The sequence below is a fragment of the Rhinolophus sinicus genome, chromosome 1 (genome assembly GCF_057876585.1).
Source record: "Rhinolophus sinicus isolate RSI-liver-muscle chromosome 1, RSI-T2T, whole genome shotgun sequence".
Lineage (NCBI taxonomy): Eukaryota > Metazoa > Chordata > Mammalia > Chiroptera > Rhinolophidae > Rhinolophus > Rhinolophus sinicus.
Window position 1 is genome coordinate 194,129,361 of NC_142501.1, and position 27,993 is coordinate 194,157,353.

Below are 27,993 nucleotides of genomic sequence, written 5' to 3' on the forward strand. Positions count from 1 at the left end.
TGGGCACTGCTGAATAGCTATGAGGTACATCTGAAACTAATATAATACTGTATGTTAGCTATATTTTAATAAAAGCCTTTTAAAATTTTAAAAAATAAAATAAGTGGTTGGACCTAAAACTCTTTATAGTATTTTATGTTGGTGAAAAAAGTAAAAATATCAGGAAAATATTACCCACACAAAATTAAGGCCAGTATAAGATACATTTTTAAATACAAACATCATTTGTAGCAACTGATTCATTTTAATCTAAAAGGCAGTGTCATGCTGGGTCTCTGGTCCTGCTCCCCGCATAAGAACGCAAGATATGTTTAGGCCAAAAAAAAACACCAATGGAGCCATGGATCCGGGGTTCATACCACTATAGTCTTGCTGGCGGCTGGATTGGCGATACAGGAAGCAGGATCCACACGATGCAATCTGCCGTCCGCTTCTCTGCCTGCCTGCCTGCCTGCCTGCCTGCCTGCCTGCCTGCCTGCCTGCCAGCCAGCCAGCCAACCAAACCCCTAGCATAGCCACAGCAGTTATATTCGTGGCTAATGGCTAACCAGTAACAGTGGAAGGCCAACTAGTCACAGCTGATGGCCATCTACCACCCGAGCCAGCCCCTTTCCACATGAGGCCAAGAGCCTGGAAACCGCTCTCTGGGACTCTGTCCCCACAAGCACTATGCAATTTCCTGTTAAAATAAAATACTTTTTCCATAACTAGTTGTAGAAAACACAATATGCATCATTCTAGAGTCCAAATTTTCATGCAAATTCACAATCTCAAATACTTTGCTTTTTTTCAATTACTGTGGTGAGTAGAACATTCAAAAATAAGTTAAGAGCTTGTACTACTGAAAAGCGATAGTGCTTCCTTTTAACCTGTCTCAGCAAGGAAAGGAGAAAGGGGAAAATGAATGAATAGAGGGAGGAGAGAGGGAAGGACAGAGGAAGGGAGGGAGGCCCAAAGGGAGAGAAGAAGGAAGAAGGGATGAGAGAAGAATGGAAGGGAAGTCTGAAAGAAGGAAGGGTAGGAAGAAAAAAACAAGGGTATTGAGGGCTCAGGGTGATTGGGGAGATGCAAGAAGAAGGGGGTGGAAGAGGAAGAGGGGGAGGAGGGGAAGGGAACAGGGATGAGGACAGGGACTGAGAAGAGAGAGATTCCTTTCCAATTATTTCTTTAATATATATATATATATAATACATATGATACATGATATATAATATATGACATATCATATACTATATAGCATATATTGTATACATATATTATGCATTATAAATAACTATATATATATTGTATATGTACATAATTACATGTATTATATACATTGTCATGCAGGGACTCAGCTCCCGCTCCCAGCACAAGAACTCAGGACATGATAAGGCCAAAAAGGAACACCCACGGAGCCATAGATAGGGGAGTCATACCACTATAGTCTCGCTGGCAGCTGGGTTGGAGACACAGGAAGCAGGAGCCACACGATCTGCAACCTGCCCTCCACTTTTCTGACAACCAACCTCACTTGCTAATTGCAATCCACTCTTGCTAGTTTAGCCAAGGCAGATATATCAGTGGCTAACGGCTAACCAGTAACAGCTGATGGCCATCTATTACCCAAGCCAGCACCTTTCCAGGTGAGGCTGAGAGCCTGGAAACAGCTCTCTGGAACTCTGTCCCCACATACATATATACATATATAATTAAACATATATGCTAATTGAGACCAAAAAGAATGTGGAAGGTTATTCATGTTCTGAACCAGAATCAATTTTATATATACGTATAAATACATTATATATTATATATATATATATATATATATATATATATATATATATATATATGAGAAAAGATATCTTTATATTTATACACAAAAATCCTACATTAATGCATACTATTGAAGATATTTCAAAACATGTATATCTTAACACTGAGCACCAGCCTGGAATTTGGCCAGATTAAAGAACATATGTACCTCTAGAACAGTGGTTTTTCAACCAGGTGTAGTTTTGTTTGCCCCTACTCTGGGATGGGAGGGCATTTGGCAAAGTCTGCAGATTTTTCATTTTGTTTTGTTTTTTATAATGACTGAGGAGGAGATGCTACTGGTATCTAGTGGGTAAGAGCCAGGGATGTTCCTAAACACCCTACAATGCCCAGGGCGATCCCTCACAAAACAGATTTATCTGAAGGAAACTCTTATCCTGTCCTTACAGTGTGTGTTAACTAAGTAATATGTTCTAACAAGGCACAATTACTGAGGCAGATTTGAAAGTCTACATTGAAAAAATGATGAGGGATAGTGGTTAAGCACAAAGAAGCATGGATTGTGAAGCCACTCTGCTAGGTTTGGGACTCTCAGATCTTTCGATTAATGGACAAACAATTTATTTAACTCAATTGAGACCAAACTTCCCCATCTGAAAATGGAGATAATAAAAGCTAATTTATGTATTTATTTAGGCACAATGATAGGATGATATTAAACTCAGAGCCTGGAACATGGATAGTTGACAATTAATTGTGGTTTTATTATTGTTGTTATCATTCCTAACGCATAAAATTAAACTTACATTAAGAAGTGTTTAGGGGGCCGGCCCGGTGACTCAGGCGGTTAGAGCTCCGTGCTCCTAACTCCGAAGGCTGCCGGCACGATTCCCACATGGGCCAGTGGGCTCTCAACCACAAGGTTGCCAGTTCAATCCCTCGAGTCCCGCAAGGGATGGTGGGCAGCGCCCCCTGCAACTAAAATTGAACACGGCACCTTGAGCTGAGCTGCCGCTGAGCTCCCGGATGGCTCAGTTGGTTGGAGCGTGTCCTCTCAACCACAAGGTTGCCGGTTCAACTCCCATGAGGGATGGTGGGCTGTGACCCCTGCAACTAGCAACGGCAACTGGACCTGGAGCTGAGCTGCGCCCTCCACAACTAAGACTGAAAGGACAACAACTTGACTTGGAGAAAAGTCCTGGAAGTGCACACTGTTCCCCAATAAAGTCCTGTTCCCCTTCCCAAATAAAATCTTAAAAAAAAAAAAAAAAAGTTACTGTCTAAAATTTAAAACAAAAAAACACAGTGTTTAGGCCTTTCACCAATTTTCCTACCCCCACAAGTTAAAATTAACATCATGTGCTACAGCTTATGAAAATGAAATCTAAGTAACTTTATTTTTTATTATAAGTGCAGGACCTACGGTCATCCCCCTCTTTTCTATCTCTTTACATATGTATAGACTTCTAGTATTTCACCAAGACATGCCTGTCTTTATTATAAACTGTTTAGTTATTGCTTAAGTTTAAAAAATGTATTACAGCTAAGCATGCAGGTGGTTATTTAATCGTCAGTTTAACAATTAACAATATTAATACCATCTTATATAAGTAGAAATCGAGATGCTGCATAAAAACAATAAAAAGAGCATTCAGAGTGTTTGTATTATATTAATTGATTATTCTATATACATTCAGAACATATTAATTGATAAAGAATCTAAGAAAGTTTAAATCAAAGAACATTTTGGTATATATTAATTTACATTATTCTCAAAGTAATGTTAGGGATGGGTATTATTTCTCATCTATTACAGATTCCAAAACACATACTCAAAGTTATGTCAAAGTATATCATAAATAGTGAAGCTAATCTGAAAGAAAGTTATTATGACTCAATTATTTTGGCTCTTTGCATTACTATAAATCATAGTGCCTTTTCATGAACAATGAATTAAGATGCCTATTAATCAGCAATCAGTCACTCAAAATTAGTGCATTAGTGAATGTTGAGACTGTTAAAATATGCTGAATGATTTAACAGAAAATGTGCTCAATTCCTTCCAAGAATATTATTCCATAACTACATGTAATGTCACTGTTGAAATCCTTTATATTAGAATATAATTTTTCTTATTTAAAAGAGACCATATAAGCCAAGACAAGATATGGTATTTTATCAATCTTGGGAGTCTTGGGTGGCACTGTTTTATCACTAGCATTTGTGTAACAATAGATCTGGGAAACATGCTAAGAAATCTTTAGATTCTTTATCTCTAGTATCTCTGTCTCTAGATCTCTAGATCTCTCTATCTCTCTATCTCCAGCTCTATAACAAAATCTATGGGGTGGGGATGTAAGTAACTGCAAGAAGAAAATATTTCACTAAGTGCGTGAAAGAAAAAATAATCTCCTGTGGTCAAGTAATCCCCTGTGTTCATTTCATTTTTTTTTTTCTGATTAAAAATGTAAATAAAACACCTCCTCTGAATTTAAGAAGGAAAATGGGCAAATGTGTTTCGCATACATAAATCAACTCATTCTTCTGCTGTAAACAAGAGTGGAATGAGGTGCAAGAAGCCAGGAGTATTTTGTGAAACTCTTCTAGGAAATGAGAAATGAAGAAATGATATTTATTTCCCAAATCAGAGTTTCAAGGAATAGAGAATCAATTTTGAGCTGGAATAATCACAGAAAGTGGGGAAAAATCTAAGGCCCTTCTAGACCTTCTATCATGGGCAGGATTTGGTCAGGGTTTAGGGCAGTACATGTTTTGGGGATGGGAACAAAATGACCTAGAGCCTGAAATACACAAGGCAAACTGAATATGCCTCACTAAGGCACAGAATGGCCATGAAGAGATTGGGGCAGATACCACTGCAAAGGTAGGAAGTTAAAACAGTATGAATACAACACTGAGAATATGCATCTGTTTTCTGATATTTGATTTTTTTTCAATCAATATCGTTAAGCACATATTGCAAGTATTAGGATTAAAATATTCAATAAAAGGCAGATGGTAAGTAAAATCTTATAGGGGTCTTTGGAAACAGTTCTGGGCTCTAGGCTGTGGACACTATGGAATAATCTTCAGGGTGCTTCAGTAAGGTTAAACCCTGCTCTGTTGTTGGGTCTTCCTCCATGTTGGAGGGAGTGTCAAATTGGCCCAACTTGAGTCACCTGCCCAACATGTGGCCAGGAGAAGATGGAGGTCTTTAACTGCGGACAACTGGCAAAGAAAAACTGAGGTGATTTTACCAAAAAAAGGCAGAACAAATGCTTGGTTGATGAAAAGAGCAGATGTCTACTATTAGTTATATATCAAAACAGAGTGGGAGACAGATTAAAACATATACATTGTGGGTGTAAAAAAAAAATTGAACTAAGAAGTAAGGCAGTTACCTTTACAAATTAGTGTTTTGGATTTCTTCAGAAAAATACCCAGAAGTGGAATTGCTGAGACATATAGTCAATAATATTGTAATAACTATGTATGGCTCCAGGTGGGTAATAGACTTATCAGGGGGATCACTTTGTAAGTTATATAAATGTTTAATCATTACGCTGTACACCTGAAACTAATATAATATTGAATGTCCTCTGCAATTGAAAAAGAAAAAAAAAATAAGTAAGGCACTTATAAGACTGCTGTTTTATGGGACTTGTGCCCGGGAATGCTGAACACTTGCTGACACAAGCTCTGATTTCTCTGTTTTCTTACCTTTAACCGGCATTGTTGGCAAGGTTGGCATTGTTGTTCTTGTGTCAGGAATATTTATTTTCCTATCATTGTCTGTTTAACTTTCTTAATCTTTCCATATTAACTTTTAATGAACTTCCTTATCAGCCTCCCTAGCTGTCCCAATCAGACTCTTTTTTTTTTTTTCTTTTTTTAATGTCGTAAGAACCACATACATGTATTTTTCTCCTGGGGTAGTTAAAATTGTACTTAGTATTACCAGTGTTCAACCAACACATTTCTTGAACTCATGGGCTTCTTATTCAACTTTGTATCTTCAGCATTAAGCATAATTGCAAATATTTGTTAAATAAATGTGTGTATGATTTGATGCCTGTGACCTGCTTTCACTAAAAACAGAAGATTTAGAGATTTCTTTATAGTTAAATTATCACATTTTATTTTGTCTCACCATGGACACAACCGATGGCAGCAAGATGACCCGAAAGCAGCCATTGAATGATTATTAACCTAGGATCTCAATCATTTTGCCTACCTCAATCAGACTATAACAGAACTGAGACTGAAGAATGTTAGTTGAATTCAATTCATATTTAAATAGCATATGTGGCTCGTGGTTACCATATTGGACAGAGCACGTCTAAAAAGTACAACAATTCGCTACAGTAGCAGGAATGGCAGCAGAGACAGAGATGAACCAAGCCACAGCAGTGGCCAAGAAGAGATAAAGGGATCCAGGGCAGGCAGAAGAAGAAGAATACTGCTGAAATCGGATGGTATAAGGAATACCGTTCAGTTCCCTGAGGGACAGTGCGTTAGCTGCTAAGATGGACCTTCAACTTTCTTAGTTCTCATAACTACTGAGATAATCTGAAAATTTCTCAGGTCCTTGAAACAGAAAGGTATTACATCATGCAATTATTGAATCATAAAATATTCCTATTTTTTGTTTTATTTTGTTTTGTTTTAGGACGGGAGACAGAGCAAACTTTTGGAGTTCATTCACTTTTTACCAGTATTTCCATACACTCACTTCCTATCCTTTCACTCTACAAACCCAAAGCACCGGCGTACAAAATCCTTCTCTATCATTCCCCTATTCAAAACCTCTTTCAGTTCTCCAGATCTTCTTGCTCCCTCAGACACCCTGGTCTTCTTTTTTTTCCCCTTAAAAAATGTTTAACTAAAGTTGGTATACAATCTAATATTAGTTATATTAGTTTCAGGTGTACAATATAGCCTCTGCTGCCCGGCTCTTCCCTGCACCCCCCCACCCCATCTTTGTATAAACAGTTATCTTTGCCCGAAAACCTCTTCGTCCTTCACTCCCATCTGTCCATCTTTATTCCTAACCTGGGATGCCTCTTTGAGAGGCTATTGCTACTGCAAATATCATAAGTTATACTACACAACTTATTTTCTCATATTAAACATACCAAATACCAAGTGTTGTGTGGTTCTTATCAGTTTCAATGTTGCATTTCCTCTGTCTACCTCCCAATTGTATTGTAACCAACCATATCTTGCTCACCACTGTACCCCAAATATCTAGCATTGTGTTTGATGTACCTCATGCATTTTTGTTAAGTTAATCAATTACATCCACATTTCCTGGAGGAAATGAACACTGTTAAACAGTTGAGGGGAAATAGCTATATGAACAATTTTGCTGCAGGGATATGATACATTTTCAGAATTTTTTTCTAAATTAAATTATCCTTAGGGGTTTGAAAACGAGGAGAAACACCTTTGAAAGCCAGAATGAAAATGACCATTTTATTATAATAGCTGACATCTTCAGAAGGCTGTTTCCCTGCACAGTTGGACAAGACTGAGAAGTGGCATCACATCTTTGAGATGTTATTGAAATGCACTTTCTGGTTTGACTCCTAGACATTATGCTGTGCCTCACACAATTATAACCCAAACTTGCATATCGGTTAAAATGGAATGAAATTGCAGCTGTAAAATAAATTTAAGCTAGTGGAAACATCTAGACATTTCTAGATAGAAGTTGACCATGGTGTGAGTGAAATAACTATGTTCTACCCGATTCCTCTACACTGATTATTTTAAATCTGTGTGGAAGGAGTGATAACTTCAGGAATTTTTTGCCATGATGCTGTGGGAAGTAAGTATTGCAGAGATCAAGGCCCTTTTTCATGAGTCTGATGAAAATAAGCAATGCAAATGTCATTTCCAAATTAACTTCTGGTAATTTGGCACCAATCCACTGAATTACCCTGAATAATCTTTTTCTCTTTGTAACTCAGGTTGAAATTAAACCTGAGCACTAAATCCTTCTGTTTACACATCTTTCTACTCTTCTTGCAAAGTGAAATTGGTGCTTTTGTCTTCATCGAAACACCAAAGCAATGTATGATGCTTTGTCAGTGTTGGTCTGATTACAATAGAATGAAGATTATTTTTCCACCTGTGGCACTATCATTATAATCGTCTGACTTACATTTATAGTCAAGAGAGAGTGTTTCTCTGATGGCTTAGAGCCTTTAAACCTGAGGATAACAAAATGCTGGCTGTGAAGCACATATGAATCCTAAGCAGAGAAAAAAATTAAATCACCTGCTATACTATTTGTTTTTATCTAATAAAAGATGGAGAAAAATGAAAAAAGGAAAAAAAAAATGAGCCTGGAATCTTCCACGCAATTTAAGGAAGGAAGTCAACAGCATTACACCAGATATCTCTCTATGCATCCCTGATACTTGACATAGCAGGAGCACAGCGCTAGTGTTACTACAAGACAGCTCACTGAAGAATGAGTCTGTTTGGATAAGGGCCATACTGCTCACCCCTTTCCACTGACATCTAGACATTTATTCTCCCTTTTCCAATGATGTCTAGAGCCTTGAAGCAAGTTTTCCAATATGGTAGCATTATCAATTATCCTTTTTGGACAGGCAGTACCCACCCATCCCTTATGGACTGGCAGCACCTACCTGTCCCTTACGACGGATAATTTATCTTTTCTTTTCTTCAATTATGTTTTTAGATTATTTTCAGTCAATGAGAATGTTGATCATTTCATAGACCAGGCATAGATTTTTATATTCATTTTCAATCACTTGATATCTGGAAGTTTAACAAAACTGAGTGGCCCTAAGTACTACACAGTCAACATCTACAATAAGTCCCAGATTGAAGCTTCAGAAATATTCATATTGGAGAATTGAAACAATCTAATTTACATGCCACAGCACCTATCCATAGTTTCTATGTTGATCAAACCCTAGATAACAGGTTTACTATAGCTGTCAATTTTTTTTTCTGCATGGTTTCATGTTACTTTCTTCAAAATATACACTTCACATTTAATTTAGAGGTTTAGTACTGTTCGTATTTAGTCTTTACATACATATTAGGTTTTTTTACCCCAATTTGGTATTAACAAGTTAATTAGCATGTCATATTCACTTTGCTGAGATAAGAATTAGCTAAAGTAAAATGCCACAGTACAACGGTAATCTGTTTTTTGTTGTTGTTTTTTTAATACAATTCCCTTTGGAGGTATCATTAGATGAAAAATGTTCAATGTTTTAAAATTAAATTGTTTCTTTTATTTGTCTTAAGTTTGTTCACTCAACTGCCCACAATTTTAGAATACTTGTGTGTCATTTTTTTAAATATTGCTAATGTAAAACATATTCATGTATACAATTTGGAAAACATAAAAATGTTTCCATAAGAATGGCGTAAGAATGCCACATTCATCACAGTATTTCTTCTTTTTATTTTGTAGATATCATGCTCTAAATATGAAACTTTATACTTTTTTTTACTTAACATGGTATAATGAGCCCTTATTCATGGTATTTAAGTGGAAGTGTGTTTAAAGCTTTTGATACAATGGGAAAAAGTAAATCTCCCACTTCTAAACCAAACTGAGAATTTCCAGAATAAGACACTCTTTTACATTTTTTATGAGGTGGTAATGATGATGCTTGCATTGAGAAGATTATAAGGTCTTTTACAGCTACCTGAGAGTTTATACATATCGACCTGACCTGTATCTCTGACAGAGTGGACCTTTTGTGATCTAGGTAAGAGGTCAATCTGAAGGAATGACCCTGATAACTAGGGTAACCAAATAATCTAATCTTTGAGGGTGATTATTGGTGACTGCTGGAAAAAGCCATAAACCAACATTGTTGTGGTCAAACAGGTACACACTTAAGTGAGGTATAAGAAGATAAATTTTAGTTATGGATTCTAAAATTAGTATCAATTGCAGTAGTTTTTGGTTACACCAGGGCCAGTAAACTCTAATTCATTGACCAAATCCAGCCCACTGTCTGCTTTTTTATGTTTCCTCAGCTAAAAATGTTATTTATGCACTTGAGTAAATGTTACATATGCATTAAAACATCTGGAAAACTGTTTTCTCTCTTGCCATATAAATGCCTACACAGTTTCCTTGATTGTGGTTCTTGAATTGCAAAGCCTAAAATATTTGTTATCCAGTCTTTTTGGAAAGCTTGTCAACCTGTGTACATGTTGGTATTTTCTTGTCCAGTCATTCACATTTTCTAATACTTTGCCTCTTATTGAATCCTCTGATTTGGTTTTTCTCACAACTGAGTAAAATATGGACCCCTGTAAAGGAAAATAAAAATCCTTTTGGATTCCAGAAGACATAATTGTTTACAAAATAAATGAATAAATGTTGACTTATGAAGATTTTATTAAATTCAGCTTCAACTGAGAACTATCACTGGAAACTATTTATACTGAAAGATCACATTGATCATCCTATTAATAAAACTCAAAACTTTAAAATTTTCAGAGAATACCTGGATCTCTAAAATCCTGTAGTCTCTCAGTGGACCACAAACTCCAGTTTAAGAAATACTATTCTAGTATATTCCTGCTGTACTGCAGAGTCTGGAAAAGCATTCAAATAATTGTTTCTAACAAAGAGATGCTTAAACTATAAGTAAATGACCAAGCCATCTACTTTCCTCATTTCTTTACTATTTTTTTCAATTCCTTTCCATAATGTATTATAAATATATTTAAATACAGTTAATTTTTATAACAATCCATACAACTGTAATAATATGTTCTGTATATTACTGTAGAAAACACACTTTGAAAAAAACTGACATTATCCTATCAAGTTACTACCAATTTTACTAAGTCTGGGATTTTGTAATGTACTTTCAATTGAATTACCAAAATAAAACATCTTCTTGTATCATTTTAATTAATTAATTAATTAATTAATTTTATCTTTTTTTTTAAGATAGTTTAATCAGGTGTTTCTTTAGTGGACTTTTTTTTTTTTAATTAAGCACACTGATTAACATTTTTATTTTTTCAAAACCCATTTTAAACTAATATTATATGTGACATTTCTCTGTTGACCTCATGCACCTTTCTTATGACCTTCCTGGTAATGAATCTTTTGAATCATAATTTTCAATGAAATAAAATAAAACTAAACATCAGAATTAAACTATAATTTTTGTTTAGCATCCTCTGAGAGTGTTGGGGGCAAATTTTACATTTATGAACGATTAAGCATCTTCTACATCTTCCCCCAGGAGGTTCAATAAATAGGCAACTGTCTGTGTAGGTCACACATATTAAATTCAATCAATGAATAAAATTCACGTTTAACAGCAGCACAACAAGAAAAAAATATATAGTTTCGAGTAAAGGAGAGCATAAATGTTTAGCTATCCACATTTTACATTCATATATTTTCCTCACTCCCTGCAGGTTAGAAATTTTATATTATCTTGGTTAATCATCTTCCTCCATACAATTTATAAACAAGTAATAGAATAGGAATAAAGATAAGAGAAAATAAACAAATGTAAGTTCAGTCTTTATTTACTGAGCTTCCTAAGAGCTCAAGTAGTGATATTGTAAATTTCCATTACAATAAAGCTGATTGGGTTGCAAATTCTCTAGCTCCTGGTTAGCTACCTAACATCTCATCACTTGCTGGGAAAACTACGTCTGCTTTTCAAAAGGGGGGGAAAGAAACGCAGAGCAAATAACTTCGCAGAGATTAGCTAAAGGCTTTGAGAGGGGCACAAGAAAGGTTAAATGTAAAACGAAAAATGAGACAAGACAAAAACTCAATAAACAGATTTCTTTGTGAAACAGGCCTGTTGAAACCAAAGTAAATTTGGGAATTCTACAATTATCTGATCAATTTTGATAGTGCCGACTGTCGATTGTGATTATTCAAGTCTCCAAACATACACTGACCATCCAGCTGAAGTCCACCACCAAATAGATTAGGCCAGGGGTATTCAACAGGAAGAAATTAAGCTACGATGTTTTCAAGATTTACAATTTGCTGTCAGAAATACCAAAAGTTATTATGCCTTTCGTCATATGTTATGAAATGTCAAGTGAAGATCATTACCTGCTGATTGGTGCAATTAGTGCCGCCCCCCAAAAATTCCCACTTTTGCCAGTTGCTTATTTTATTCAGGTAAATGGGGAGAGTCCTTTTTCCTTGTGATTCTGCTAGGTCATGCAACATGTTTAGTTTGGTTCATAAGCTAATAGAGGGAAAATGTTATAATGGTAGGATGTTGAGTTCAATTTTTTATTCATCTGAGAATTATTTAATAAAAGTAAAATCCACCTTTATACATGGCTTAGCAGTTTCTACAGCTTATATTGCAGGTATTATGGGAAGTTTGGGATAAATCTTACAAAACCATTTGTAAATCATAATGTGTGCTATAAATGTGAGATACTGTGTAACCAGACCATTGTGCTAAGTAAAGCTTCTAAGTAACTAGATGGAACTCTTCCAATAATCAGAGATGGTACCATAATCAAACCTAAACCTAAACCTAAACCTAAACCTTGGGAGCAACTTCTGTTCGCCTGTTTCATGTCTGTCTTCTTTCTAAAGTTTATCCACGTATTTTTACATGTTTGAGATTTTTAAAAAATGTTTTAATCTAAGAATGCAATTTCACAGTAAAGAGAAGTACATTTGGCAAATCTATATGGAGAATTTAAAGGAAAGACATACTGATTTCATTTTATGTACTGTTTCGTTGTTTTGTGTGCTGATGCGTGATTCTCATCAGTAGAAAAGAAGTAGCCGAATGAAAGCACATGTTATTTCTTCACCTCATTACAACTTGAAGCAGACTTTCTCACCATATCTACTCTGAAATCCTTCTTTAGAGAAGGAAGGCTGCCAGCCAAAATCAATTTACAAGGACATCTTTGATTTAAAAAAGAATATGTCATTCTATATAAAGTATTTTTGAAATTTTATCCAAGAGAGAGAAAAAATGGTAGAGAAAGGCAAGTTTCTTCAGAATGTCTATTTTTCCACATAGGTAGATTTTAGCAGTACTGTTGTGAGGTGAGAAAAAATTCCATGTAATCTATTAGTATATACAGAAAATATTTCCTATCCCTTTTAAGTCTGAGTTGGGTTGGAGAATAAAAATTGCTTGTTTAAACAGATATCAATTTAATAAACGAAGAATATAACTATTATAGTTAGATGAATAATTGGATAACAAAGAGGAAACGGAGTAATTAAAAAAGAAAGATACCAAATGACTGAAAAAATATAAAACAAGTAGAGGAAGCTCAACTACAGGATAAATGAATAAGGTAGAGATTCTGTTATTTGCTATCATATCACATTATAGGTTTTGTTTGTTTCTAACTTTTTTGTATTTATCATTGCTTTAGGTTAAAAACAAGCAGCGATGCCTTTACAGAGATACAATTTGACTAAAAATTTAGTTTTAAATGTGAACATTCTCTATGTAACACCTGAAAAAAAAAAATCAATCTCTACATTAATGACGAGAAGTTCTTTTAATACTTAAAAGCCAGCTAGGTAACTGTCTCAGAAATTATTTTGATGAAAGTGATGAATTTAAATTCCATTCCATTATAAGACAAAGAATTATGACAGTTATACACAGTACCCCACAAATCAACAACTGCTGCAGCATTATTTTCCTTACTATATCTTGATTTAGCAGAAATCAAACCGTTTTAAATCAAAGTGGTACATGCATCCATTCACTTCTCGTCCAATCAAAATGGAATTACCTGTCAACAGAGAAGCACACTTACAAGTGTGAAACCATTTGACCATGTTATATTTTAATTTGCAGAGACAAAAATGACAAGCAATTTATTTACATAAAACTGTACAAAATCAAATTAAATTATGTAAAGTATTTCATAAATAGTTGGACGAGTGTTTAATACATTTCGCCATGTTTAGCATAGTTGCGTGCATAGTGACTCATAATAAACGATGATAAATTGTTCTCTGCTTCACTATCAACATCCAAGTAGCAGAACAATAGTCAATGATTAACATTACAAACAGATCGTACCACACGGAATGCAAGTGCTTTAAAATGTAGGAAAAGCCGTTTGAAAGTAAACCCTAGGTAGCTGAGAAAATGACGCCTTCCTCCAGATGTTACATATACCTCTGCCTGGGTCAAAACTCAGAAGCTTTACAATATTCATGATCATATTCACTCTTTTTTTTCCTTAAGGACAGATGTATATTTATCACTGACACTGTATTCTTAGATATCTCAGGACTGTTTTGGGATGGTTGTTTGATGCTCAGCAGTTTCTTCTGGTCTGTGTGTTTTATTTTACTTTCTTATGAAACAGCTTCCTAGGGTAGCCTTTCAGCCAGACATCTTCAATAACATCTTAAGTCCTCTCCCCATAAAAATAATGCCTCCCTTGTTTTCTGAAACTCAGGCAGCAGGCCAGTCACAAACCATACAGAAATGATATCTGGAGGTTCAGAATGAGCTTTAGATTTTAGACTGAAGCTACAGACGTTTTAAAACACATAATTTATATAGTTACTCATTAATTTATAAATGTGTCCTAATGTATAATGCATGCAAATTCACTTGAGATTCTTGTGTACAGAAATGAAGTATGGTTTATATACTGTACAACCAAAATGAAACAGCAGCTACAGTAAAAATAACAAAAAGGAAATAAAATAAAGAATAAAAATTCTAAATCAATATTTTTATCTTGCAAGATGGATTGATTTTACCCCTGATAATATCTTCCTGTGTTACTATTAACAATAAATGCTTTAGCCTTCTAATCAGAATTAAGCAGCCTATATTAACACCTTAATTCTGTTATATGAATGAATGATATTTAAGACTGGTCCATTATCTGAGTTTGTCAGAAGGCAAATTTTTAATAAATCATTTATTATTTTCAGAAAATAAACATGGATAAATATACAAGATCAAAAAAGTCGGGAATAGCCCATTTCCCCTCATTGTCCAAACCCAACAACCGTTTTTTTTTTTACCATAACAACAGGTATAAAAGGCACAGTTGCTTATTTTGCATTCACTCATTTATTTTTTTTGTTTCTTTTTATTGATTTTTTTCAAAAGCACTCTATATATGGAGTGGCACCATATTTAGCCTATTCAAAATAAAAGTCATACAAACACAAAATATATTTCTGTGTCATGCCAGCTCATTATATAATAAACATGTTATGATAGCTAATTCTACTAGAATTACTGTGAATACTTACAGTACACTGAATTTTATTCTTTCACACCCATTTTAGTTTTAAAGAGAGGCTCACAAGTTAAATGACAATGATATGGCTGTCTTGAATGTGGTGCAAACATCATTGGGGAATGTGAATCCAATTAATCTGAAGGTCCAGGTGACCTGTATTAGCTGTATAGACCACAGAAGGGTTTTATGACAGAGTGAAATGAACTATCTAAAGGTTTCAAGTGTCTCTGAAAGAAAAAAAAAAATGCTTTAAAAAAATGCGGGTTGAACACCTGTGTTATGCAATTATTTCTTTTGTAACGTGCAAGAAAAAATATGTTTACATTTCATAAGTATCTTTAGAAGTATTTTGTCTTAATAGGTACTTACAGATTATACAAGGCAGAACTGCTTTAATGCAGTTTCCTAACAAAGTACTAGAATTGCATCTTTCCATAATGTAAATAATAATTAAACACAAACATGTTCAATTATTGATATTTTAGTCCAATGTTTTTGTTTCAACTACATATTTTCTTTCATCCTAACTATTATACATAAACTAACATCAAAATGAAAACTCTTCTTAAGAAGGATCATAAGGAAATGACCCCAAAAGAGAACCCCACCAAACAGATAAGTGTTTTTCAAAGATAAGCATTTTGATGGCCTATAGTGAATTGACAACCTATATTCCAGGCTGCTTCACTTTATAGTCTAAGAAATTCTGCAAAGCATGAAACTACCCAAAGCTACGTTGTTTCTACAGTAGCAGAGAGCAATCAAGGCTATGCCTTAACCAGGTTACAAACATTCCGTATGGGAACGCGGGCTCTCTTCCCCTGTTATTATCCCCTATTTTGTCCCTGGATTGTCACTTTTTGTTTGAATGTCCCAGCTCAATTTCCAATTGCATTAAATCACCCTCTATAGAGCAAGTGACTCAAAATCTGCATACCGTTTCTTTTCATTACACTGAGAAAACTGCTTATTTTCCAACTTTGAGATGTACATACTATGAGACATGCCACTGCCCAGAACTCATTTCTTTCATGTGCAGTCTGGATTTGTTTTAAGACATATATTAAAAAATGTTCAAATCGCATTAGTGACAAAGTCAATTAGAGTGTCACCTTGTTTTAATGTTGTGAGTCTCAAAATAGTGTATATTGCACGGGTTTTAAAATTAATGCAATCGTATTATATGGAAGTGTGCAGTGAACACATAAAATATGCAATTGCTAATTTGAAATGTGGATAGTAACACCAGCAAGCATATCTGGATTCTAAAATGGTAATAGTGAACTTCATTTATAAGACTGCGTGCCAATGTATCTGTCTTTCCTTCCTTACCCACAAATATGATTTTAGAAAGTGGAATCTTCCCTGATAACATTATTTTGAAATTAAACTTGAACCTCAACTAATTGTGTAATAGAATACCAAAAATTCATCTCATTAGTTTTTCATTTTCTGACCTTTCAAAAAAAACCCATTTTAAAAGAAAACACGTGTTCTGGGTATAGAAACTATGTAAAATAAGCTAGTGTTTGAGTGTTTCTGTGTGTGAATAGGTTCAGTTGCTTCTGTTGCTTAATGGATTTCCATGCCAAGACCAAATCTACTTCATGATTTCCCTGATCTGCCGTATGATCTTTGGCCTTTTAATGACACAATTAACTGATCCAGTTAGTTTATAATAGTGATGCTTTTCTGGAAAAAAAAAATCATTTTTACAAATTATAATTTGTGTAATTGATACACGTGGTCAAGATTGTGTGAATAATAAGAATATTCAATGAAGATATGGCATTGAAGTTGGTGCTCTTAACTTGAAAAGAACAACAGATGCTAGTTTTGGGACTGCAATCTCCAATTGGGTATTGTTTAGCTCTCAGTCTTTGATAGAATATTAAAGCTGTAATCTTCCCAAAATGCTTCTTAGAGAACCCCCCTTTATAAGACTGTTTCATTAGAGGGACTTCATCATTTTGAGGGATTGCCTTTCACGGTAATTAATCATATTCTGATGGTATGTCTGAAATATATTTAACCTGATATACTTTTTTTTTTGGATCAGCCGGATGACATTCGAACTAAATCAAAGTGACTAAAATCATGCTTCAGCTTAGGGATAATGAGAATGTGTTGTGTTCTGCTAATCAGGCTTATTACCATGAAAGAAACTTGCAACCACCTTTTTGTTTGGGGGGAGGGGGAGCGGGACAGGGAGAGCGGGTGTTGGTAATCAGTGAGGGAGTTGGACATGCAAGTAACAAGGATGGTTTCTACATTGTACATTACAATCAGGCTAACGGTATCGTTAAAGGCCTGATCTGGAGGCGTAAGTGGCAGGCAAAGCTTTGTCTCTTTGGTAGCCCCCTCTTTTTGATTAAACGGTTTTGCTTTGTAAGGTTTTTCGCCCCTTATTCTCCTTCTCATACACGAAAAGAACTTTGCTGTTGATTCTGTATAGCCTACAGGTAAACTTCTCTTCTAGTGAGAGTATTGACAGGAGATGGCTTGTATTCCCCTGTTTTTGTAAGGGGAATATCCTCAGGGTTGGCTTCCTCATTTTTGCTGAAACTAGCTGCACTGAAGGTCTCATAGGATGAGGTCAACTTTTTGTTCAGGAGGTTTCTGTTGCGGTCACCCATAATGGCAGCCTCGCCATTGGCCAGCTTTTCCTGGCTTCCTCGTTCATCAACAGGCATGAAAGTGGAGAGTTTGGGCTGGCTCTTCTTCCTCTCTGGAGAAGTGCGGACCGGCATCCAGCAGGAGTCTGAGTGGCCATATTCATCACACTCACGGGTGCACTTCCCAGTCAGGGCTACATCTGGAAGAGGTCTTGAATCTGAAAGTCACAAGGAGGGAGCCATTAGAGTTGGACATTCCTCAACAGGCTTTCCTGATCTGTATGAAATTGGAGGGAGAAAATCTGTGTGTTTGTGTGTGTGTGTGTGTGTGTGTGTGTGTGTTTGTGTGTGATATATCTAGATATAAATATATAGATAGATAGATATTCTTTACCATGTTAATTTCCTTTTTTCAACAGCCCTACAGCTCATCATCCCATAGAAAAGTTTTCATTTCCTGTCCATTAAAGATAAGGTTTTGCAAAAACTTCAGATAATTATAGAAAGAGAGGAAGGAATAAACTGATAAATTTAAGTGTGTAGAAGCGATAGGGATTTTGGCATTTGTTACAGGACAGGGACCTGTGTATATTCTCAAGTAGAAATACAGTTCATACATATAGTTGTATCAGTGTAAATTTTTCCATATGCATAAGAAAAGTTATTAAATGCAAATACATAATTTTCTGTATTTATAAATTATCCCAGAAATCACGTACTTTTGCCAATTGGATTCTTTCCTGCTTATACATTATTCATAGAATGCAAATATGCAAAACCTTATATTCAAAATACATTCTAAGACATCAGGGTGACTCAGAAGTAGAACCTAAATTGACAGTACATTATGTGGTAAAAAATAAAAAAGCAAAGTACAAGTAGGTTATGAGTGAGAGCATACTGGCAATATCACCACCTCCCCCACCCCAACCCCCATCCCCCCACCATGTCGGGTAACCTATATATGTGCTGTAGGATAATCCACTGAGTATTCACATAGAAATACATTTGCAAAGATGTTTGCTGAATGAAACTGTGTGGAATGCAATGTATTGAGTAAACATAGTAAGGCTCTTAAAGTTTTGATGAACTAGCATGTACTCCTAATTAATGGTATTGACTAGTGTAATGGAAAATATGCTGTATTAGAGAATTCTTAGGAATCAAGATTAAAGATGGCAGTTAAGAATTACCTATATGTGTGATTAAAATCCTTACGTGTGTCTATCTTCTTTGGATAATAGTTATATATTTTATTACTATTACAAATATTTATTTTTTAACAGACTTTGTTTTTATTTGAGAAAGAGAGAGTGAGAGAGACAAAATCCTTCTCCACCTCAACAGGTTCTAACAGAATAACCTCTAGCGTTTTATTTAATATATTTTATAGCTTATTTTATTGCCAAACAAAAGAACATAATATGACTGTGCTCCAATTTATATCATATGGTATCATTTTATTACAAGGTTTGGGATTTAAAAGACTGACAGTTTTCGACCTCTGTAAATATATCCACAACAAATGGAATTACTGAGATTTACATGCACATAATCCTGGGTAGCTTTGGTTTAAAACAGAAGAGGGAGTTGTATAACTTATTCCCAACATATTTATATGCTCTGCTTTTGTCTCCACATGCCATGCCCTGTAGTTTAACATTGTATTCCTATTTTGTCATTCATTCGTATAGGGTTTTTAGGACTTTTACTCTGGCAAATCTCCTAAATAAAGCAGTCCAATGTTGCATGTCATTTTTTCATTCAGTGATAGATAACTGAAATATTGACATTTGTCAGCCCATTGATTTTTGAACCACTGTGGCCTGAGATTTTTGTATTGTGTGCTGAGAGTTCAACAAGGAAATGCCAGCACGCTTCAAAGAAAATCTAGAATTACTTTTTTCTCTCCCAAAGGCAAAAATGTAGTTGCACATGCTGCTATTTGATTTCTAAGTGGGCAGATCTTATTAATTTTATTGTCAAAAGAAAAAGCAGTTTCCTCTTTAGTTTTTCATGCCAAATTCCCTGTGTCTCTCAAGCACATATTTTAGATGCATTTTTTTTAAAAAAAATCACACTATTGACAAATTTTATGAATGGCTTGTGTAATATAGTTAGTTTAAATGAGCAAACTGTGAGTCCTTTGGGAATATCACATCTTGGGTTACTTTGTTTATTTCAAGTTGACCTAAATGCTTTGAACAGGGGGAAAACAAAACAAAACTAACAAACAAAAAAGCCTTATAAAAACCCAAAGTTTAAGATCAGATCTATTTTTCACTCTAAAGATTCCTTTTTTTTCCCCTTCATTGCTTTAACAAGTTGAAACTTCTCTTTTTCTTTTCTGATAGTGCTTAGCAAGGACACAAGACAATAATCAGGAATTTAGCTACTGAAATAGGAAACATCTCTATGAGTGTGGTTGTCACCCCTGCAGAAATGACCCAGAATGTACTCCATCTCTCTAAGTTTACTTAAGCCTCGCACAATTATCAGTTTACTTAAGCAATGATTTACACACCTTTCAGAGATTAATTTACGTTTTAGTTTGAAATTTGCAGCATTTTGTTTTCCGTTTGTTCGAGATACATTTAGAGACAGCTCAGAGGGCTACATTAGTACTCTAATAACTCTTCTTACCTGTGCTTTAACTTGTGAACCTGAACTCCCTGTAGCTCATAAGAAATTGCATTAATTTAGGTTGACTCAATTTCCAGTCAACTAGATGTGAGAAACCCTTCAATTCCTTCCCTCAGAATAAACTTTATAGATTTGGTTACTTCCTGCTAAAATTGATTTCTCGTATTGCTTTTAATGCGAGGTAGTTTGTCATCTCTGCCATCAGCCCCATGTGTGGGCTGCCACATCTCTATCCAAGAAGCATGGCTTTTAAAAAGGATCTCCTGTCATTTCCAAAGTCAAACACTTGATTGGGGACCACAGTGGAAGCTGATAAGCCTAATTGGCTGGGACATGTTGCAGTGTTTGTCATCAAATTTAGAAAATAATCAAGAAAGGCTATAAGAGATTCATCATGAGCAATCAAAACTTCTAATCTTGATGACTCAAATGAATCCTCAAAAGAAACACCAATGATTAACAAATGCAATTTGTATTATGATGGAATTTATTAAGGGAAGGCCTGAGTGGAATACTATTTTTCTATGTTTCTATATTTTCTTATTTTAATTAGGCAAATATATAGTATAAATCTTCAAAAACATAAAAGTTATATAAGTTCTTAGAGAATCACCAAATATACTTCTTCCTTTCATAAAAGATGTACTCATAAAACGTCTTATTTTTTGTGGGATTATAGAGGCAGACCTTCCACCACTAGTAATCCTTCTTAGTCTTTCAGTCTTTCACAGTAGGATGTGTTTTCAACATCTGAGAACATTGTTTCATACTTTAGTTTACTAATATTCCCTTTAATTTTGATCAGAGTTAAAATGGAAAACAGTTAATGACTACTCTTGCTAGTTGATATGGAGTAAATCAATTAAAAAAATACAATGGAATATAATGGTATTCTCTATCAACATTTGCCACAACAAAGTCAGTTTCTTAGAGTCAACCACAGCCCGAGTCAATCGTATCAATCCTTGAGAAGACCAGGAGTAAAAATGGTACCCATTAGGTCCTTGTCCTGCGGGGCGTCCTGCGGGGTCTCTGCTCCCGCTCCCCACATAAGAACGCAGGATATGGTGAGGCCAAAAAGGAACACCCACGGAGCCACAACTAGGGGAGTCATATCACTATAGTCTCACTGGCGGTTGGGATGGAGACATAAGAGGCAGGAGCCACACTGTCCTCAACCCGCCATCCACTTCCCTCTGCCAAACAATCTCACTTGCTAGCTGCAATCCACTTCTCTGCAATCTGCAATTCACACTCCGCTGCCTGCTAGCTCAGCCACCGTCTTCTTGCTAGCCCCCATTTGCTGCTAATATAGCCACGACAGTTATATTAGTGGCCAATGGCTCACTGGTTACAGCTGATGGCCAACTAGCCACAGCTGATGGCCATCCAATCACAGTTGATGGCCATTTACTACCTGAGCCAGCACCTTTCCACGTGAGGGCGAGAGCCTGGAAACTGCACTCCTGGCTTTGTCCCCACAGTACTGTTACTGCTTTAGCATTATTTACAGAGTTTTTCATTTTCACTGAGTTATGGTATTAACTAGAATCATCACATCATTTTGGAGAGTTAAAGTCCTTTCTTAGATATAAAGTTAATTTCCCTCTTGAAAGTACAGTTTTAAGCCATCATAATAGCAAACAATTTTAGAACTTATTACATATAAAGTACTTTCCCACATATCATCCCTTTCTCTTATCACCTGCGGGGACAGAGCCCCAGAGAGCAGTTTCTAGGCTCTCGGCCTCACGTGGAGGGGTGCTGGCTCAGGTAGTAGATGGCAGTCAGCTGTAACCATTGAGCCATTGAGCCATTAATACAACTGCCGCAGCTACGTTGGGGAGTCTAGGAGAGTTGCGGGAAGTCAGAGAGTCGGTCGGTTGGCAGAAAAGCGGACAGCAGGTCGCACGTCGTGTGAATCCAGCCTCCAGTGAGACTATAGTGGTATGACTCCCCTATCTATGGCTCCGTGGGTGTTCCTTTTTGGCCTCACTATATCCTGTGTTCTTATTTAGGGGGCAGAAGCGGAGACCCCGCAGGCCGCCCCACATGACACACCACAACCAAAAGGCGAGGGTTGAAGCAGGGAGGGATGCAGCTTATGTGTGAGCTGAGGCCAAAGAACAAGCATTTTGACTTTTGCTTTAGTGTGTCCCATTACACCACACTGCTCCTTCTTAATTTATAACAGCTGAATTATTTAGAGATCAATTACAATATTGCTACCAATAACCATAATAAAAAGCTACAGTCTCCAAAGAAAGAGAGAGAGGAAAAAAATATATATCTGAGCAGCACAGGAAATAGATGCCAGAAAGTAAAAAATTGTACCAGTTCATGGAAAAAAAAAAAGGCACATCCTCCCTAAAACTATACATAAAGTAAAGGAGATTATAACTAATATAAGAAGTTGAGTTCTTTCTCTAAAAAGAAGGGTATTTGGTTTTTAAAATTGTAGGGTAACTTTGTGAGGGGTGAAATGTATAATTATTGCATTGTTTTCTACACCTGAAACTAATTTTAAACATAAAAATAGTCACAGGGATGTAAAGTACAACATAAAGAATATAGTCAATAATATTGTAAAAACTATGTATATTATCAGGTGGGTGCTGGACTTATTGGGGAGATCACTTCATAAATTATGTAAATGTCTAATCAGTACACTATACACCTGAAGCTAATATAAAATAATATTAAATGCAAACTATAATTGAAAAAAACCATAGTCACAGGATACAAAGTACAGCATAGGGAGTAGTCAATAATATTTTAATCACTATGTAGGGTCAGATGGGTACTATACTTACTGGGGTGATCACTTTGTGAGGTATACAGATGTCTAATCACTACGTTGTTTTCTCTACCTGAAACTAATATAATATTGTATGTCAATGATAATTGCAAAATACATTTTTTTAAAAATGCAGGTTAGATGAGTGGGTAGGGGAAAGATGGTGTTACCATGACTTCATCAAGAATGACAGACAGACAAACCATCGTAGAATCATTAGAATAACAAGGAAAGCTCAGATTTATAGAGGCATTTAATGCTTCCAGAAGCTGTCCTACACAATTCAGAAACCATTAGAGGCATCCTTATTATAAAAGGTTGCTGTAATTGCTAAGACTCTTAAAGACAGCTCTGCATCAGTGAAGATTTTCATACGCAGAGTTTGCATTCTGCCCGAATCCTGGACACCCACCCTACTCCAGGTCCTTGGCTTACAGCTGAAGATACAAGGTTATTTGTATTTCCTAAGAGAAGGCATGAAAATGTTGCATTTAGTTTTAAAATACTCCCAATTAGTTTTTCTCTCCTTTTGTAAAAGCTCAGATACTTAATGCTACATGCACCATTTGCTTATTTGTCTAATAAGTAAATGACTTAATTCCCTGACCATGTGAGATAAATGGGTTGTTACTTAATGTATAGACATCCCAGATATTCACATGATTCCTACGATTTGTTCTTTAAAATCAAGCACCAGCACATTTTTAACATTATTTGACAAAATTCTGCAAATGAAAAATTGTTATATTCTCTTCTTTGAGGCAGAAAACTACACATACAGGCACCTTTTAAAAAAATATGTATTTTTCTGTTTATATTTCCTGATTTCCTGTTATACGAAGGCTTCTTTTTCCAGAGTTACCCCTAAATTCTGGTGAAGTTTGGTGGAATATGAAAAAGTTTTACAAAAGGATATATAAAAAGATAATTGGCAATGGGTTTCCAACAAATATTTTAATATTCCCTTTACTTGCTTTAGTCCAAAGGAAAATATCTTCTTTACTCAAATGATTAAATGGAATGCTTTATTTTAAAAGAGCTGTCAAAAAATGACCTTGTTTTAACTTAAATAACAGAACCGAGAAGAAACTAATGTTGATTAGCCAAAACTTTTTAATTGAAAAATTATTATTTTAGCCAATAAAGCTTAGGTGTGAGAGGACAAGATTAAAAAGTTACACACCAAGTTGTACTTGGCTCTTTTATATAAATAACCTCAAGATTATTGCCTTTTGCCGGTTCGGAGAATTTGGAACGACGAGAAAGACAAGCACTTAACATTTCATGGAGGAGGTGGAAATCCCTGACTCAGACAAACAGTTTCTAATCCTCTAAATATCTGAATATTTTCCAAAAGAAGGGGAAATTTACAGTTACGTGTCACTCAGGGCTCCAAGAGGGTCAAGATTTCTACATAGTGTTCTAATTTATCATACAATCACATGATCCAATCAAATTAGACGAGATATAAGGATCGCCTATCCACCCAACCCCTTACTTCAGTTTCATCTAGACCTTCCCTCAAAGGGCAGTAAATTCATCAAAAGAACAGGAAATCTGGAGTCCTAACGTTGAGTGTGATTCCAGGCACATAATTATCAGCTGTGTGACTTTGAATATAATTTCTCTGAGCCTCCAGATCCTCATAAGTGTGATAATAATGCCTACTCCCCGATTTCTTGGGGGATAAAAGGGTTAATGTATATAAAGCCCATAGTGTGGTTTCTAGTGTAGTATTCATGTTCAGTAAACAGTAGGTCATAGCCCCTGCACAGATTTAAGGAGGTAGAGTTTGTTGTTGTTGTTGTTGTTTTTTCTGTCTGCAATGATCTATGAGTGAAATGGATGGTGCTTAAGGAAATAGGTTCCGGATTCATATCCTAACCGTTGTCACTTAGTAAGTGTATAATTGTAAACAAGTTGTCTAATTTATTTCAATTTCCTCATCTGTATAATGGGCATAGATTGAATTAACTTTTTAGGATTATTGTAAGGTTTACATGTGTTAACCTAGGTAAAGTACTTGTAATAATTCTTGGAACACACAACACCCTCAGTAAATATTAGCTGCTTTAGGTACACAATCCCTTATTCGTAATTCAATAATCAAAAAAATCTTGGAAAACTAATAGTTATTTTTTTCCCAACTTTTTACAACAAGTTTGGCTTCAATACAAGGCTATTTTTCATCTTTATTTAGCTCACATAGTGTCAATATTTATGTTTTACTGTGGAAATACTATGTCTCATTAAGGGTACTATATCAGACTCTTGCAGATTTTAAGAAATAATATATGAAAAATGCATGATTATGCCTTTTCTAAAATATGAAAGGTTCTGAATTTTGAGATGTATCTGGCCCCAAGGGTTTCAGATAACTTACTGTGTAATTAATACCAATCATCAATCAAAAGGGCTTGTATCTTGAGTAAATTTTCCAGTAGTACTAATGGATTTAAGCTGCTAGAATCTGCAACATAGCAGAACTACCATCTACTCAGGAAAATACTGGTATACTGGTCACCATATCCTGGTTACTCTATGTCAGGTATCTGTTGATACTTAATTTGTAAGCGGGCATTTTCCCGCCAAATCGCGTCGTAACGCAGGGCTTTTTTGACATTTTCTCGCCAAAATTAGACTTTCCGTAAAATATTCATATCTTTCGATCTAGGTGATATTTTTCTATGAAACTTTCAGTGTTTTAGTTTAAAAAGAGGTGCAAAATATGTGTTATTCTCGTCTCCCGTGCTTTGGTATAAAAAGCGATATGACGAGTTTACTCGTTTCCCGCAAAAAATGTGTTAACATTATTAAGCTAAAGAAGGTTCATTTAGTATGTGTCATTAAGGTTGCTCAAAACTAAAGGGCAAGGGGCTGGCCCAGTGGCTCAGGCAGTTAGAGCTCTATGCTCCTAAGTCCAAAGGCTGCCAGTTCGATTCCCACATGGGCCAGTGGTCTCTCAATCACAAGGTTGCCAGTTGGATTCCTCGACTCCTGCAAGTGATGGTGGGCTGCGCCCCCTGCAACTAGCAATGGCAACTGGACCTGGAGCTGAGCTGTGCCCTCCACAACTAAGATTGAAAGGACAACAACTTGACTTGGAAAAAAAAAAAAAGTCCTGGAAGTACACTCTGTTCCCCAATAAAGTCCTGTTCCCCGTCCCCATTTAAAAAATCTTAAAAAAAACACACAAAAAAACTAAAGGGTAAATGCTCTATTATTTGAAGTTATCTTTATAACCTAAATATATCAACCTCACAATCATTTTCACTTGAAAGAAAAAGAAACTTTCCAGCTTGCTATCTTGCTTTGCCTGCATAGGCCACAATACAAGAAGGAGCTCCATTTTAATAATATGCCAAAAATTCGCAATAAAGTAATCTAAGAGGCTGAAAATGAAAGAGCAACAACAAAAAGCAAGACAAATACCTGAAATGCCATGCATCCCTCATACATCAAAAATAATGAAACAAAAAAAAGTCATTCAACAAAGGTCTATGCAGATTTCATGATATATGTACATGCTTGCTTTAAAATGCAATATAAGGTCAGAGATTCCTCCAAACTTACACACGCCCCTTTGCAATGTGACATCACTGTTCCTATTGTCAAGATGTACATTCCATTCCTGCATGCCTTAGAGCTGGGCTAGCTTTGACAACTACAACGTAGCAAAACTAATACTGTGCTATTTCCAGACTAGCTCTCAAGAAGCCTAGCAGCTTCTGCTTTTGCCCTGGGAATCCTGTGATCGCCATCCTGAGAGATACCATGATCTAGCCTCTTTGAAGATAAAACACTATTTGAGAGGGAGACTCAGCTGTCCCAGCAGAGCCTACCCCCAGCCAACGCCAGGAGAATACAGCCACGCTAGGGAGCCAGGCAGAAGTAGCAGAAAAACTGAGCAGCCAATCCGCAGAAATGTAAGAAGTAATAACTTTGTTCTTTGAAGCCTCCAGGCTATATTTGTTTGTTTGTTTGTGTTTGTTTGTCTGTGTGTGCGGAGAGTTCATTGATATAGTAATCGATCATTGAGCTAATGATCATGGATGTATTACATTATCTGCAATAAATAAACTGCTTCAACCAATAGCCTGAGATCGAAAACAACATACTCTACCTCTCTGATGCCACCCTATCATGGGAAAGAAACTGACAAATATGACCGGAAGCCCAACTCTTCAAAGGGACATTTTTTGGAGATATATACACATTCAATTAAGAAGTTCTGGAAAGTCTGATCCTGTAATTACAGGATTTTACTTCATTATACCTACGAGGGCTGTAGTTCAGACTGACATGCCAAGACAACATTAAAATGTTTAAACATGTTTGAAAGCATCAGCAACTTTTCTCCATACCTCAGGCTAAACTCAGTGAAATAGCAATTGAATGTATCTCAAGAAGCATTTACTGCTGTGAGGCTTAGACCGCTGTCATTCTGAATGTGGCGTAATCATCTACAGGGGAGACTGCACGCCATGTCTCAAGCAGTCTGGCTGAATCAACTCAAGCATGAATCTACTGGTCGGCACATGAAAACTGCGCTACAGCAGAAAATGTACGGCGACTTCTTGGGAGTGATAAAGTTATGCACATCAGAGATCTGCCTTCACCTTGATTCCTCTCTCCACACACGCACGCAAAATTAGAGGCATTGGTTAAGAGAGTGTTAAGGGGGCAGAATAGAAGATACTCCGAGGTTGATCAACAGAATTTATACAACCCAGAAAGAGACTGGGGACATTTATTACACAAGTTAGCAATTGATTATTCCTCTGAAAATAGACCCAATTCTGTTTTTTTTTGACCATTCGTATTTATTTTCCACTGCAATAATCATAGTTTTCATGATAATCTTGGGTTATCTTATAGTAGAAGTCATTTGCTTCAGGTGTCATTGACTTTAATAATCTGATGAAA

General features: G+C 35.8%; 1 protein-coding gene across 12 annotated transcripts in view; it reads right to left on the reverse strand.

Moving 5' to 3' along the window:
• Positions 1–13,562: 13,562 nt before the first annotated feature.
• Positions 13,563–27,993, reverse strand: part of PCDH7 (protocadherin 7) — a 402,244-nt gene continuing 387,813 nt past the window's right edge. For 8 of the 12 annotated variants that reach the window (XM_074322183.2, XM_074322180.2, XM_019733858.3 and 5 more), the window contains one exon: positions 13,563–17,845. In XM_074322183.2, the coding sequence (XP_074178284.1) occupies positions 17,469–17,845 (377 nt within the window). In that variant the 3' untranslated portion in view covers positions 13,563–17,468. The remainder of the gene's footprint in view (positions 17,846–27,993) is intronic. The other 4 variants (XM_019733860.3, XM_019733859.3, XM_019733863.3 and 1 more) reach the window with 3 other exon arrangements.